At 39.7% G+C, this 14,737-nt stretch overlaps 1 protein-coding gene across 2 annotated transcripts in view; it reads right to left on the minus strand.

The window, feature by feature from the left end:
- Positions 1 to 3,449: 3,449 nt before the first annotated feature.
- LOC124789472 (uncharacterized protein C1orf109 homolog) overlaps positions 3,450 to 14,737 on the minus strand; it is a 59,026-nt gene continuing 47,738 nt past the window's right edge. For both annotated transcript variants that reach the window (XM_047256839.1, XM_047256838.1), the window contains one exon: positions 3,450 to 3,700. In XM_047256839.1, the coding sequence (XP_047112795.1) occupies positions 3,660 to 3,700 (41 nt within the window). In that variant the 3' untranslated portion in view covers positions 3,450 to 3,659. The remainder of the gene's footprint in view (positions 3,701 to 14,737) is intronic.

Genomic DNA, 14,737 nt, shown 5'->3' on the forward strand with positions numbered 1-14,737 from the left:
TGACCCACTATTTGGCACCTCAGAGGTGGTCTGTTGTTCCCCACGCTCTGTATTCACCAGACCTAGCCCTGTGCGACTTTTTCCTATTTCCACGAATGAAAAAAAATGCTAAAAGGGAAGCATTATAACTATGTGGAGACGGTAAAAACAGCTTCGCAAAGGGCACTGGACAATATCAAACTTGAAAGAGTTCCAAACATGCTTCCAACAGTGGGAAAAGAGACTTGACAAGTGCATCGCATGTAATGGAGAGTATTTTGAAGGTGACTGAAGTAATTTTGTAAAAAGGTTCATCAATAAATTTTTTATGACAACAATCCGGTTTCTTTTGGGTCCCCCCTCGTACATGCTGAAGGTGGCAACCGGTTTTCGTGAATTCTGTTTGCATTTAATACAGTTGACAATGTCTGGTCCATGCACTACAACGTATCACTGAAGAAATGTGCTGCAGCTACCCAGAAGTAAACAAAATAATCTCACACACCACATCAGTGTTTCTCAAAGTGCCACACTGTGTGTTACTTTACGGAGAACTGCTTCCATATCTAGCACTGCCACCTGAGCCTGCCCTAATGCAGTGGGGTACGTAGCTTGAAGCTATCTGTTTTTTATAATGAACATTTTCAAGCTGTGACATCTGCTACTGATTCTTATCCAAGAGAATCTTCATTTTCAGCCTCCCCTTACAATAACATTATTTCTGATCAGTGACATTATACGGCTGCAAAAATTTGGCAAAGTATCTGGTTGTTCATTTCATTTAGAAAATAAAGGTAAGGTAGGGTACCTTGGAAACTGCAGTGAAGATGCATATTTCAGTAAACAGATGTGACCAAAAATAGTTGTCTATTATTAGTCCAATACAGACCAAAATATAAAACTGTACCTTCTCAATGTACTTTTCATGTACATTTAAGTGCATGGTAAGATTATACAGTGATATATGGTGTAATTCAGAAGTTGATTTCAGTTTAAATTATCACTTCATGTTAAAAATGTAATAAAATATTTTTGTAATATTACATAAAAATTCATACTCTAGAGACATCTGTCTCTTGAGTAAAGTATATTTGAGTAACTTTCAAACATGCTCACTGTGTTTCCTGTTAAGACATCTGATGTGACTGCTGAACTATGAGCATTGTTGTTTGGGCTAAGAGGATATGAAAACGCTATCTTCAGTTTCTTAGCTACATTATTATATTGCCATACTAAATTAAAACTAGGAATACAGTGAAAATACGAAAAACAGAAGCTCACAAAATTTGAATAAATGGTTCACGAAATTCTTACTATGTCAATTTGTCAGTCTTCAAGCTTTTGACAACTTTCTCATTGTTGTCATCGGGAGATATTTCAGTAGGCCATTAGATAAAGGAGTCCACAAATGTTGTTCAGTAACATTTACAATACTGAATTTTAAATTCAAATAAATCACTGTCACTGTAATCCTCATCTTACATATTCGAGGTTCTTTTGGCTGTTTGATTCCACAGTATTAGTGATGATTTAATCTATGGGACATTGGATAACAGTTGTGCTTACTATAATCCTCTTCAGTTGTCAGACCTTCCTGTGAAACCCTTCTCAGTCAACAGACACAATAAATGTACTTGCAAGCTCAAGATGACTGATATTTGACAAGACTCCTGGAATGCTGCACTCCCTAAAGAAGTTTTTAACTTTCATCCATGCCAGCTTCATTTGACTCAAATTACAATTATAGGGTGGAAACGAGAAAAGTGTGTAGCTACTTCATCAAGCACATATGACTTGTCAGCAAGCCTGTGCTGTTGAGTGAAGAGTACATAGCCTGCCTGCTTACTCATCCTGTCACTGCAGGGAACACGTCTCTTTTGCAGCCACTGCAACATCCTTATCTCATCTTACTGTCATAGTGTGTGGGTGATTTGTCCTCCAGTCTGTTGCAGTATGGAGCATCATCCATAACTGTGGCTGCCTGAAATGGAAGATTTGGAGGCATCATATGCTCAAAGCACGTTTCAAAGTTTTGGAAATTCATTTGCTGGTGGTAGTTGCCTTTTCTGGGTTTCTTCCAGATTTTTTGCAGGGTCTCGCTCACAGATCATTTCCATGGTCTCACATTTCCAATAATAAATCTTTCAGACGAGGTCTCTATCCTGAAATATCAACACTATAATCTTTCTGCCAGCAATTTCCCAACAGTCAAATTATTATATACCACAGATTCATTAGCATAAAGTATTTCTGTAGCTGCTTACCTATTCTGTTTGATTTGTAGAATGAAATATCACTGCTCATCAACAACATCTCCATGATCTAGTAATTAAGTTATCTGATTTTGCACTTTTTCCCATGTAAATCCCATTAACAACATTTCCTCCAGGGAGAAATCATCAAATAGGAGTAGTCCAGTAGATTCTGGCCTAATTAAAATAAAATAAAAAATATACTACAAAATAAGACTAGATCCTACACATAATGTATCTTTGGAACTAAAGGAAAGTATATCAGGAGTTCCTGCAATAAACATCAGTGCTTTAATGCATATATACTCAAACGACTAAAGCTTTATTGGTTAGGAATAGATAATGCTTCCCGGACAGAAGTGCAGCACAAGACAGAATAATGGAAAATCCAGGATGTCAAGAAAGTTGCCACCTACCATATAGCGGGATGCTGAGTCACAGATAGGCGCAAAAAGACTGTCATAAATAAATAAAGCTTTCTGAAAGTAAGGCATTCATCAAAAGTAGATCACACACACACACACACACACACACACACACACACACACACCGACTGCAATCTCAGGCAACTGAAACCACACTCAGCATCTCTACTATTTGGTGAGTGTTACAAGGCAAAATAAGGTGGTTGATGATACAGTAAGGTCAGTGCTTGATCTGTTTGGTCCCTGCTAGTTGGAAACTGAGCTCTTTGCTGCATACTTAAAAAAAAGTGAAATGAAAGTTACCTCCTCTTGCTAATAGTTATTGGTGATTTTGCAGAGTTATCCTTGCTAAATTATCAAATTCTTTTCGCGGCTCTTCTGCCTGCTCCATGTATACCACTTTCATCAACTGAAACAGCGTATGGAACAACTCTTCCATTCTGTTCTCCTGCTTGCTGTATTTCATGACATTTTTATTTATTTAATTATTTTTCTAACTCTAATCCACAAAGTAAATCTCCCACTTCTCCAAGATGTGAAAAGATTTTGCTTTGTGCAACGGGCCAGGAACTGCTTACTAATTATGAGAGATATTAATTTTTTTATGACATCACAACACAACAATCACTTTGTAATAGGTACTGCATGGACAGATAATGTATTTTAGAACACTTATGTTGGCAGAGCTGTGACACAAAACTATAACAGCCCATAGTCGAACAACTTCTGCAGACTTCTGCTGATCCAGAACTAGGGAACCTGGGCTAAGGATGGCATGAATAGACAGTACATGTTACTGTTATGAACATTCTTTATTTACAAAATAAGAACACTTCATTATACAGAAGGAAAGCATATGTAAACATTGTCCTTCTACACACATTATAAAAGTATGTGTAATCTAATTAACAAACTTAAAAATATTTTTGACTGTTTATGTAATGGCTGATGGCACTAATCATAAATCAGTTACAATGCTGCCTCTTCTGGAGTATAAAATCATTCAGTTCTCCATGATCATGTATTGCGTGTATGCCATTATCCCTGAAACAAACAGACTGATTACACAAAAGAAATTTATATTTGATTAATAAAACTGACTTTCACTTAAAAATGTACTTTTTGTATGGTGGCCTTATTGGTGGGAATGATCAAGAGCTGATGGTTCACTGAAACGTTTCCACTGCTGCTGAGACTGGAAGAATCATAAATCTTTGAACAGTCCAGCATGATTAAATTTGGGCATTAGTTGGAGGGCGAAGGCTTTAGAGAGGACTGAAACTTCAGTGGGATTGAGGTTTATCATAGATCAGGTCCTGGGTTTGTTTGTGTCCATGGTTTTATGGGATCTCACTAGGGATTTTTAAGGGATGTGACAAAAAACTTTTTATTAATCAGCCAGTCATAGTAATGGTACCACTTTATAATATGTACCCACTACGTACAATGAACATAAGTAAGAGAGTATAGTTTGTATGAGATTTGTTCATATTATTTTGCTGAAAGGCAGCTAATGTTTAGATGCATGCAAAGACACACGACATTCACATTTTTAGCAGTTTTAGAAAATAGATGGTGACCCGAGAAAAGCCTTTGGTAACTGACGGTAAAACACTACTGGATGCTTTTAGAATCCGGAGCAGTCACATTTTCGGCTGCAACGAGAATAGCAGCATAAAACCAAACACTTCTGAGATTTCGCTCTTCTTCTGGAAGCTGTTGTTCATCATTGTAGAACATAATGAAAGAGAACTTCTGCAGCCTCTTACTGCAAACTGAATTCCCAGAGTCCACCCACAGATGATAATGACACTGACCCACATATACGCCATCATCAGATTCTCAAAGAAGAAGGTAGCTCAAAAGTAGAGATCACAAAGGGAGTGTGTATGAGCCCAATGTTAACTGTTTCTGTTGCAGCAATGCTATAGTGACTTCCTTTCTTCCTGCTGTAGCTCCACAAGTATAAGAGTGGTGGTGCTGCAGTTGCTTCCTATGTCATCTTGCTTACTCTTACTAATGTGTGCAGGAGCGTAAAGCTGTGACATAGCATGGAAGTTGACTGCGCAATCTTACTGTTATAGTGTAGCACTGACAGCAGTAAAATGATCAATTCTTGGGACCATATAGCATCTAATGAAGCTGTGTTTAGCGAGACTGTGGAGGGTATAAGATGAAAATTATGTAATGCAGAATATGCAACTGCAACTTTGCTCCTTTTGATGCCTGGGAAAAGTTTGATGTTACAGTCAATATTTAAGATGGAAAGCATACAAAATTCATCTAACACACACACACACACACACACACACACACACACACACACACACACACACACACACACACACACAGAGAGAGAGAGAGAGAGAGAGAGAGAGAGAGAGAGAGAGAGAGAGAGAGAGAATAATTCACAGCTGACCAATCAGTCAGAGTATTAGTAAATAATAAATGTCATGCCCAACAGTTACATATGTTGTGGTGATGCTGTGAGTAGTCAGTTACACTCATGAACTCGTATACCTGTTCTTCTTTCTATGCTCATATAATCAACTTTTTTTCTGACAACAGACTCGAGCAACAAGTTTTCAGTTAAATGGGCAAAGGTGGAGATTTGCAAATCAAATCTTCAAGTTTATGGGGACGACAAATATGGAGATGGCATCATAAGACATAGTGGCAAGTTTAAAGCAAGTATACAGACTTCATTTCTGATTTCTAGCCAAATCCCACTGATGATACATCCCACAATAAGAAAATGCTCCTCAGTACAATATATCCACCATACAACAGAAAATTGCTCCAGGAATGATAGAAAATTTTATAATTATGGTACTTGTGTAATTTATATTTTAGTTCATATAAAATCAGTCCCCACCCATGAACGATGGACCTTGCCGTTGGTGGGGAACCTTGCGTGCCTCAGCGATACAGATAGCCGTACCGTAGGTGCAACCACAACGGAGGGTTATCTGTTGAGAGGCCAGACAAACGTGTGCTTCCTGAAGAGGGGCAGCAGCCTTTTCAGTAGTTGCAAATAACGATGATGGCGTCCTCTTGGGTAAAATATTCTGAAGGTAAAATAGTCCCCAATTTGGATATCCAGGCGGGGACTACTCAACAGGACGCCGTTATTAGGAGAAAGAAAACTGGCGTTCTACGGATCGAAGCGTGGAATGTTGGATCCCTTAATTGGACAGGTAGGTTAGAAAATTTAAAAAGGGAAATGGATAGGTTAAAGTTAGATATAGTGGTAATTAGTGAAGTTCGGTAGCAGGAGGAACAAGACTTGTGGTCAGGTTAATACAGGGTTATAAATACAAAATCAAATAGGGGTAATAAAGGAGTAGGTTTAATAATGAATTTAAAAAAAAAAAAAACAGAAGTGTGGGTAAGCTACTACAAATAGCGTAGCGAACACATTATTGTGGCCAAGACAGACACGAAGCCCACACCTACTACAGTAGTGCAAATGTATATGCCAACTAGCTCTGCAGATGACAAAGAAATTGATGAAATGTATGATGAGATAAAAGAAATTATTCAGATAGTGAAGGGAGATGAAAATGTAATTGTTATTGGTGACTGGAATTCGATAGTAGGGAAAGGAAGAGAAGGAAACGTAGTAGGTGAATATGGATTGGGGCTAAGAAATGAAAGAGGAAGCTGCCTGGTAGAATTTTGCACAGAGCATAACTTAATCATAGCTAACACTTGGTTCAAGAATCATGAAAGGAGGTTGTATACATGGAAGAAGCCTGGAGATACTAGAAGGTATCAGATACATTATATAATGGTAAGACAGAGATTTAGGAGCCAGGTTTTAAATCTTAAGACATTTCCAGGGGCAGATGTGGACTCTGACCACAATCTATTGGTTAGGAACTGTAGATTAAAACTGAAGCAACTGCAAAGAGGTGGGAATTTAAGGAGATGGGACTGGATAAACTGACTGAACCAGAGGTTGTACAGCGTTTCAGGGAGAGCATAAGGGAACAATTGACAGAAATGAGGGAAAGAAATAAAGTAGAAGAATAATGGGTAGCTTTCAGGGATATAGTAGTGAAGGCCGCAGAGGATCAAGTAGGTAAAAAGACAAGGGCTAGTAGAAATCCTTGGGTAACAGAAGAAAAAGTGAATTTAATTGATGAAAGGAGAAAATATAAAAATGCAGTAAATGAAGCAGGCAAAAAGAAATACAAACGTCTCAAAAATGAGATTGACAGGAAGTGCAAAATAGCTAAGCACGGGTGGCTAGAGGACAAATGTAAGGATGTAGAGGCTTACCTCACTAGGGGTAAGATAAATACTGCCTCCAGGTAAATTAAAGAGACCTTTGGAGAAAAGAGAACCACTTGTATGAATATCAAGAGCTCAGATGGAAACCCAGACTAAGTAAAGAAGGAAATGCAGAAAGGTCGAAGGAGTATATACACAGTCTATACAAGGGCAATGTACTTGAGAACAATATTATGGAAATGGAAGAGGATGTAGATGAAGATGAAATGGGAGATATGATACTGTGTGAAGGGTTTGACAGAGCACTGAAAGACCTAAGTCAAAAAAAGGCTCCGTGGAGTAGACAACATTCCATTAGAACTACTGACAGCCTCGGGAGAGCCAGTCCTGACAAAACTCTACCATCTGGTGAGCAAGATGTATGAGACCGGCGAAATATCCTCAGACTTCAAGCAGAATATAATAATTCCAATCCGAAAAATTTCAGGTGTTGACAGATGGGAAAATTACTGAACTATCAGCTTAATAGGTCACGGCTGCAAAATACTAATGTGAATTCTTTACAGACGAATGGAAAAACTGGTAGAAGCCAACCTCGGGGAAGATCAGTTTGGATTCCGTAGAAATGTTGGAACACGTGAGGCAATACTGACCCTACGACTTATCTTAGAAGAAAGATTAAGGAAAGGCAAACCTACATTTCTAGCATTTGTAGACTTAGAGAAAGCTTTTGACAATGTTGACTGGAATACTCTCTTTCAAATTCTGAAGGTGGCTGGAGTGAAATACAGGGGGCGAAAGGCTATTTACAATTTCTACAGAAACCAGATGGCAGTTATAGGAGTCAAGGGACATGAAAGGGAAGCAGTGGTTGGGAAGGGAGTGAGACAGGGTTGTAGCCTCTCCCTGATGTTATTCAATCTTTATATTGAGCAAGCAGTAAAGGAAACAAGAGAAAAATTCGGAGTAGGTACTAAAATCCATGGAGAAAAAATAATGCCAATGACATTGTAATTCTGTCAGAGACAGCAAAGGACTTGGAGAGCAGTTGAACGGAATGGACAGTGTCTTGAAAGGAGGATATAAGATGAACATCAACAAAAGCAAAACGAGGATAATGGAATGTAGTCGAATTAAGTCGGGTGATGCTGAGGGAATGTTTTTATCTTATATTTGTGATGTAAAAGTTAACAACTTCATACTCCATAGAGTTTACTATACCCTCTCCCCCCCCCCTCCCCCCCCTCAGTTCCAACACTGAGAATGCAAATATAACTCAGAATGCTGGCAATTCCAAACTGTACTCTGATGAGTTACTATTTAATTTATTCAAGTGCTTGTAACTGTGTACAGAATTTAGGTTAATTTTGTAAATTATTATCCTTGTTTTTTACTATCCATTTTTCCTTCGTTTTCAACAGATCATCTAGTCACCAACTGCTAAGACAGTGAAACACGTAGTGGTACAATGTATGTGACCAGAGGCTAAAACATTTCATTAAAAATTCACATTAATTTTTTATGGGTACTATAGAGGAGTTTAAGAGCTAGTTACAAAAATTTTATGTAGGACAATTCATTTTGCTCCACTCAAAATCGTTCCATTAATACTGAAAACTAATACATTTAGCAATAGTTTTTCCTGTAAACTGCTGTAATTTATATACAGCTGCACTGAAAATACCACTACAGAAAACTTGCACTGTAATATTATAATATTTCAGAGGTTAAATCATTATATCGTAATGCACTTATATAAAATGTATATTTTGGAACCCTCTCCAGAGGATTACACAATACTGCTCATAAATATAAAAATAAAACTGGTAATACTTCTAGCAGTAACATACGTTAAGTTATGTAGAATGAAGTTAACAACAGCATATACCACTACAGAATGTGGAAGAAGCCACTCAGCTCCAGGGTTAAATAGAATGATGTGGCATTTCTGTACGGTGGCACTGGACGGTGACTGCATGTACCTCTCTTGCCGCACAAATGTCAGCACTGTCTGAAAGGGTCCCCTACAGACAGCCAAGCTTGGCTGTGGGCTCACTGAAGAACATATGACAGGCTGGCATTTCAATCCTGCTAAAATTTGACAGTTGGCAAGGTGCTGGTGTGATTGAGATGGTAACCTTGGGGTTACCACAGTCCTCTTCTTTTGTCAAGGCACCAGTCAGCTGGTACCACCCCAGCATCCCTCCCCCACAGTGTGGGACAGCACTTGGTGCTCAGGAATGTGATATCCATGCCTTCCATGGCACTACTAGTGGACGTTCTGTGTGCCATAGAGAGCTCCCTGGCGAGCTGCACTGGAGAATAGGGCCAAAAGTGAACCAGACAGTAGACAGTGATGGCACTGCCGTGGGCTGATAACCGTGGATAGGCCACTAACTGCACTGATGCCAGAAACAGATCCATAAAGGCATCCTGGGGCTTGGGTCAGGGAGATGCCTCCACCAGAAGCAGCACACGCTTCCTGCGGGGTCTCTAGCTGCTTTGTATATTTGCCTGCACCTGAGCCTTGATGAACTGGCAGAACACTGGAATCAAGAGTTGTAGGTGTTGAGCAAAGCACAACATCATGTGGGGGCCGAATCAGAGGAAGGGTCATCGAGAGTGGAAGTGAGGAAGGAGATCCAATGCAGGAAACAGATGATTTTGGAGGTGTGTGTGTAGAGTCAGCAGAGGTCGGTCCTCCACTCAAGGGTGGAGTTGATTGCAGTGGTGGATCACCAGTCTGTCTTCCATCTGCATTGTGAACACACACTGACTGCAGATGACGGCCAGAAGCCAACAACTGTGGTGGCTTAATGCCTCAGCCGACTCCAAAGTACGAAGAACATAAGTGTGTCACTGGAGGGGCCCTCAGAGGCCCCTGAGTAGGGAACAGTAGATCAGCACCATGCACGGTTGGCAGTTCTGCCAGGCTCTTACTGCTGATGGGTGTGGACTTGTAGGAAGTAAGGAAGCACTGGACTGCCTCATCCTTCGCGGGGGGTGGGGGGGGGGGTGTTTGCCAATATACTTCTTCAGCTGCATCTTGAAAGTACGAATGAGGTGTTCCACCTTTTCATCGATGGAAAATATCTGAGTGAGAGCCCAGATTGTTTGTCCGCTATGGTGGAGCGACAGTTGACACTGAACAGACACTGGGAGTAGGGACAATGGCAGCCACCCAATAAGCATCCAAGAAGAGGATGGCAAAATGGATATGGATATGCTCCCAAGGCTGTGATGACTCAGGCCACAGTGCATAACACTGACATGGAGAAGCCCAGTGTTCTGCACATTTGGAACAGGCAGTGATTAAATGTTCAGTCTCATGATCAATTCTGGGCCAGTAGATATGATGGCACACCATCATCTTCCTCAACAAGAGCCTCAGTGATCCTAAAGCAGAACGTGAAGAATGTTGCGCCAGAGAGCTGCCAGAACCTCCTCCTGTGGAACAATGTTTTCTATGGCCAACAAAATAACAGCACTGAGTTGAGTCTGTGCCTTAACAGAAAACAACTGCAGACAGGTTCCAATGCTGGAACTGGAGGTCATTCGGACTGCCCTTGCCGAATATACGATCACACTTGACGAACAACAGGGTCAGCAGTGATGGCTTGTGTAATGTTAAAACTGGTAATAAGGAATCCATGCACTGTCCATAGAGCTTCCTCAATGAGGTGAAAACAAAGTACTTCATCCTAATTGAAATCTGGGTCAAATCCCATTGGTAAACATGAAAGAGCATCTGCATTTTAATGGTGAGCTGTAAGGCAGAATTGAATCTCATAATTATACCTACTAAGGAACAGGGCTCACAATTGAATTCTATGGGCTGTCTTGTCTGGCAAGTGTACCATGGGACTAAAAGAGAGACCAACAGCTTGTGATCAGTCACTAAATGAAACTTACCACCATATAGGAACACATGAAACTTCTTGATAGCATTCATACTAGTGACAGTCTCCATCTCTATCTGAGAGTAATTCTTCTGTGCATCATTAAGCATCTTCGACACAAAAGCAATGGGCTGATCACTTGGAACACCAGAACGAAACTGAGACAATACAGCCCCACACCATACTGCAATGGGACCATTGCAACCACAAGACGAGACCCAGCTAATAAGTGGCTAAGCAAGCTAATAAGTGGCTAAGCACATGCTGGAACACAAACCATCGTTCAATGTCTTGAACTCATGGTCTTAAACAGGCATGCAATCAAATGCTGCTCCTTTTCTAAGCAACTTATTTACAGGAAGTGAAACAAATGCTCCCTGCTGAAGGAACTTGTGGTAACACACGAATCTGCCTAAGAATGCCTGGAGCTCCTTCACATTCGTTGGTTGCAGAAGAGCTATAAAAGGCAATTCCTGACTGACAGACTCATCATCGCCCACTTCAAACTGCTAAGGACAGAAACTTGAAATTTGGAGAAGGTGTTGACCTTTTACTGTTAGTGTAGTTTAAGAGAGAATTTTTTTGAAATAGGGCATGAAAAGTTTTTGTCACTATTAAGGCACTTTTGAAGCTAGACATACCAAAATTGATATTTGGTTTCTCAGTCGCAAATCAAGAAATACGTCTTTCAGCATTTTTGGAAATTTAACCTTATGGGGTGAAATAGTTGGTGAAACTTTTTTCTGAAAATAAATCATTATTAAAGAACTACTAAAGTGTTTTTAAAGCTACATCTATGAAAATTGGTATTTGACATCTCGGTTATAAACAGAAACATATTTGTTCCGTGTTTATGGAAATTCATCCCCTACGTGGGTGAAACACGGGATGACATATTTTACTATGAAAATTTGAATTTGGCTTCTCAGTTAGAAATAAAAAAAAATTACATGTTTCACAATTTTTGTAAGTTCAACCTCTGTGGGGGTGAAATACAAGATAAAACTTTTATGAATATAATTCATTATGTAACCATTTCTGAACTTTTATTTGGCTACTCTGCTAGAAATTTAAAAAAATATGCATTTCACTGTTTTTGGATATTCGGCCCTTAAGGGCTGAGTGGAAATAGGGCCAGAGTGAGGCACTGACTCATCACTGCCCAGCCCAAACTGCTAAGAACAGAAACTTGAAATTTGGAGAGAGAGAGACTGGGTCTTATATTGTAGATATGTTAAATTCCATTTCCAAGGGATTGAAATAGGGGCTGAAAGGCTTTTTGAAAGTATGTCACTTTTGAGACAATTTTGAAGTGTTATAACTATGAAAATTGGTATTTGATTTCTCAGTCAGAAATTAAAAAAATACATTTTCAGCATTATTGGAAATTCAACCAGTAATGGGGTAATATGGTGGGTGAAAACTTTTTTGAAATCAAATCATTATTAAAGAACTACTGAAGCATTTTTAAAGTTACATCTATGAAAATTGGTATTTGACTTCTCAGTTATAACTAAAAAAAAATACCTCCAGTATGAAAATTTCACTCTGCAGTGGAGTGGGTGCCGATACAAAGGTTCCTGGCAGATTAAAACTGTGTGCCGGACTTCTGCCTTTCACGGTCAGGTGCTCTACCAACTAAGCTACACAAGCCCAACTCATGACTCATAGCTTTACTTCCGCCAGTATCTCATGTCCTATCTTCCAAACTCCACATATTCTCCTGTGTTGCTAGTCTTGTAAGTTTTGCAGGAGAACTTCTGTCAATTTTAGAAGGTAGTAGGAGATGAGGTACTGGTGAAAGTAGAGCTGTGAACACAGGTCGTGAGTTGTGCTTGGATAGCTCAGATAGTAGAGCACTTGCCCACAAAAGGCAGAGGCCCCGAGTGAGTCTCAGCCTGGCACAGTTTAGATCTGCAAGGAAGTTTCAGTGGTTTTGGAAATTCAACCCCTAAGAGGAAGAAAAGCGGATGAAGTGTTAATGGAAATATTTCATTATGAAAGCATTCTCGAAGCTAAATCTATGAACATTTGTAATTGGCTTCTCTGTTAGAAATAAAAATAAAGTGTTTCTAGGAAGGGAAATAGGGCTTCACTGATTCATTGACTCATCATCGCCCAGCCCTAACCACTAAGGGCCGAAATTTGAAATTTTGAAGAGGATGTTGCTCTTATATTGTAGTCATTGATTAAGAAGAAATTGCACCCCTAAGAACATGAAAAAGGGGATGAAATGCTTTTTTAATTTTGCTATTAATGTGTATCAACATTTTTGGGAACTTAACCCCTGTGGTGGTAAAACAGTGAGTGAAATTCTTTTTCTGTTGTTTATTATTAAAGCAGTAATAAAGTACACTGAAGTGCCAAAGAAACTGGCGTAGGAATGAATATTCAAATACAGAGATGGGTAAACAGCCAGAATACAGCATTGTGGTCAGCAATGCCTATATAAGACGACAAGTGTCTGGTGCAGTTGTTAGATCGGTTAAAGCTGCTACAATGGTAGGTTATCAAGATTTAAGTGAGTTTGAAAATGGTGTTATAGTCACTGCACGAGCAACGGGACACAGCACCTCCGAGGTAGCAATGAAGTGGGGATTTTCCTGTATTACCATTTCATGAGCGTACTGTGAATATCAGGAATCCAGTAAAACATCAAATCTCCATAATTACTGTGGCTGGTAAAAGATCCTGCAAGAATGGGACCAACAATGACTGAAGAGAATCACTCAGCATGACAGAAGTGCAACCCTTCCACAAATTGCTGGAGATTTCAATGCTGGGCCACCAATATGGTCAGCACGCAAACCATTCAATGAAGCAATATCGATATGGACTTTTGGAGCCTTCAGCCCACTCGTGTAACCTTGATGACTGCACAATACAAAGTTTTACTCCTTGACTGGGCCCATCAACGCCAAGATTGGACTGTTGATGACTGGAAACATGTCGCCCCATTTCAAACTGTCTCGAGCGGATGGACGTGTACGGGTGTGGAGACAACTTCATGAATCCATGGACCCTGCATATCAGCAGGGGACTGTTCAAGCTGATAGAGGCTCTGTAATGGTGTGGGGCTGGGACCTCTGATATGTCTACATATGACTCTGACATGTGAGATGTATGTAAGCATCTTATCCGATCTCCTGCATCCATTCATGTCCATTATGCATTCAGACATACTTTGGCAATTCCAGCAGGACAATGCGACACCCCACATGTCCAGAATTGCTATAGAGTGGCTCCAGGAACACTCTTCTGTGTTTACACATTTATGCTGGCCATCAAGCTTCCCAGACATGAACATCATTCAGCATATCTGGGATGCCTTGCAACATGCTGTTCAGCAGAGATCTCCAGCCCCTCGTACTCTTACGGATTTATGGACAGCCCTGTAGAGTTCATGGTGTCAATTCCCTCCAGCACTACGTCAGACATTAGTTGAGTCCCTGTTGCAGCTCTTCTGCATGCTCCAGGGGGCCATACACGATATTAAGCAGTTGTACCAGTTTCTTTGACTCTTCAGTGTATTTTTAAAGCTATATCTATGAAAATTGGTACCTGTCTTCTTGGTTGGGGGGGAAAAAAACTTTCGATGTTTTTGGAAATTCAATCCCTAAGGTTGTAAAATGGGTGATGAATGCTTCTATGGAAATATTTCATTATTAAAACATTTTGCAACTTAACCTCTGAAAATTTGTATTCGGCTTCACGGTTAGAAATAAAAAAATAGGTATTTCAAAGTTATATAGAAATTCAACCCCTAATGGAGCACAATATGGGGTAAAAATTGTTATGAAAATATTTCATCACATTGAAACATTTTTAAAGCTAAAACCATGAAAATTTATTTTGGACTTCTAATGAAATAAAGATGAAAATCTGTACGGAAATATACCACAAGAACTCAAAAGGCAGGACTTTAGCAGCCAAAATTGCATTTTGG

This window comes from Schistocerca piceifrons, chromosome 3, assembly GCF_021461385.2.
Source record: "Schistocerca piceifrons isolate TAMUIC-IGC-003096 chromosome 3, iqSchPice1.1, whole genome shotgun sequence".
Taxonomy (NCBI): Eukaryota; Metazoa; Arthropoda; class Insecta; order Orthoptera; family Acrididae; genus Schistocerca; species Schistocerca piceifrons.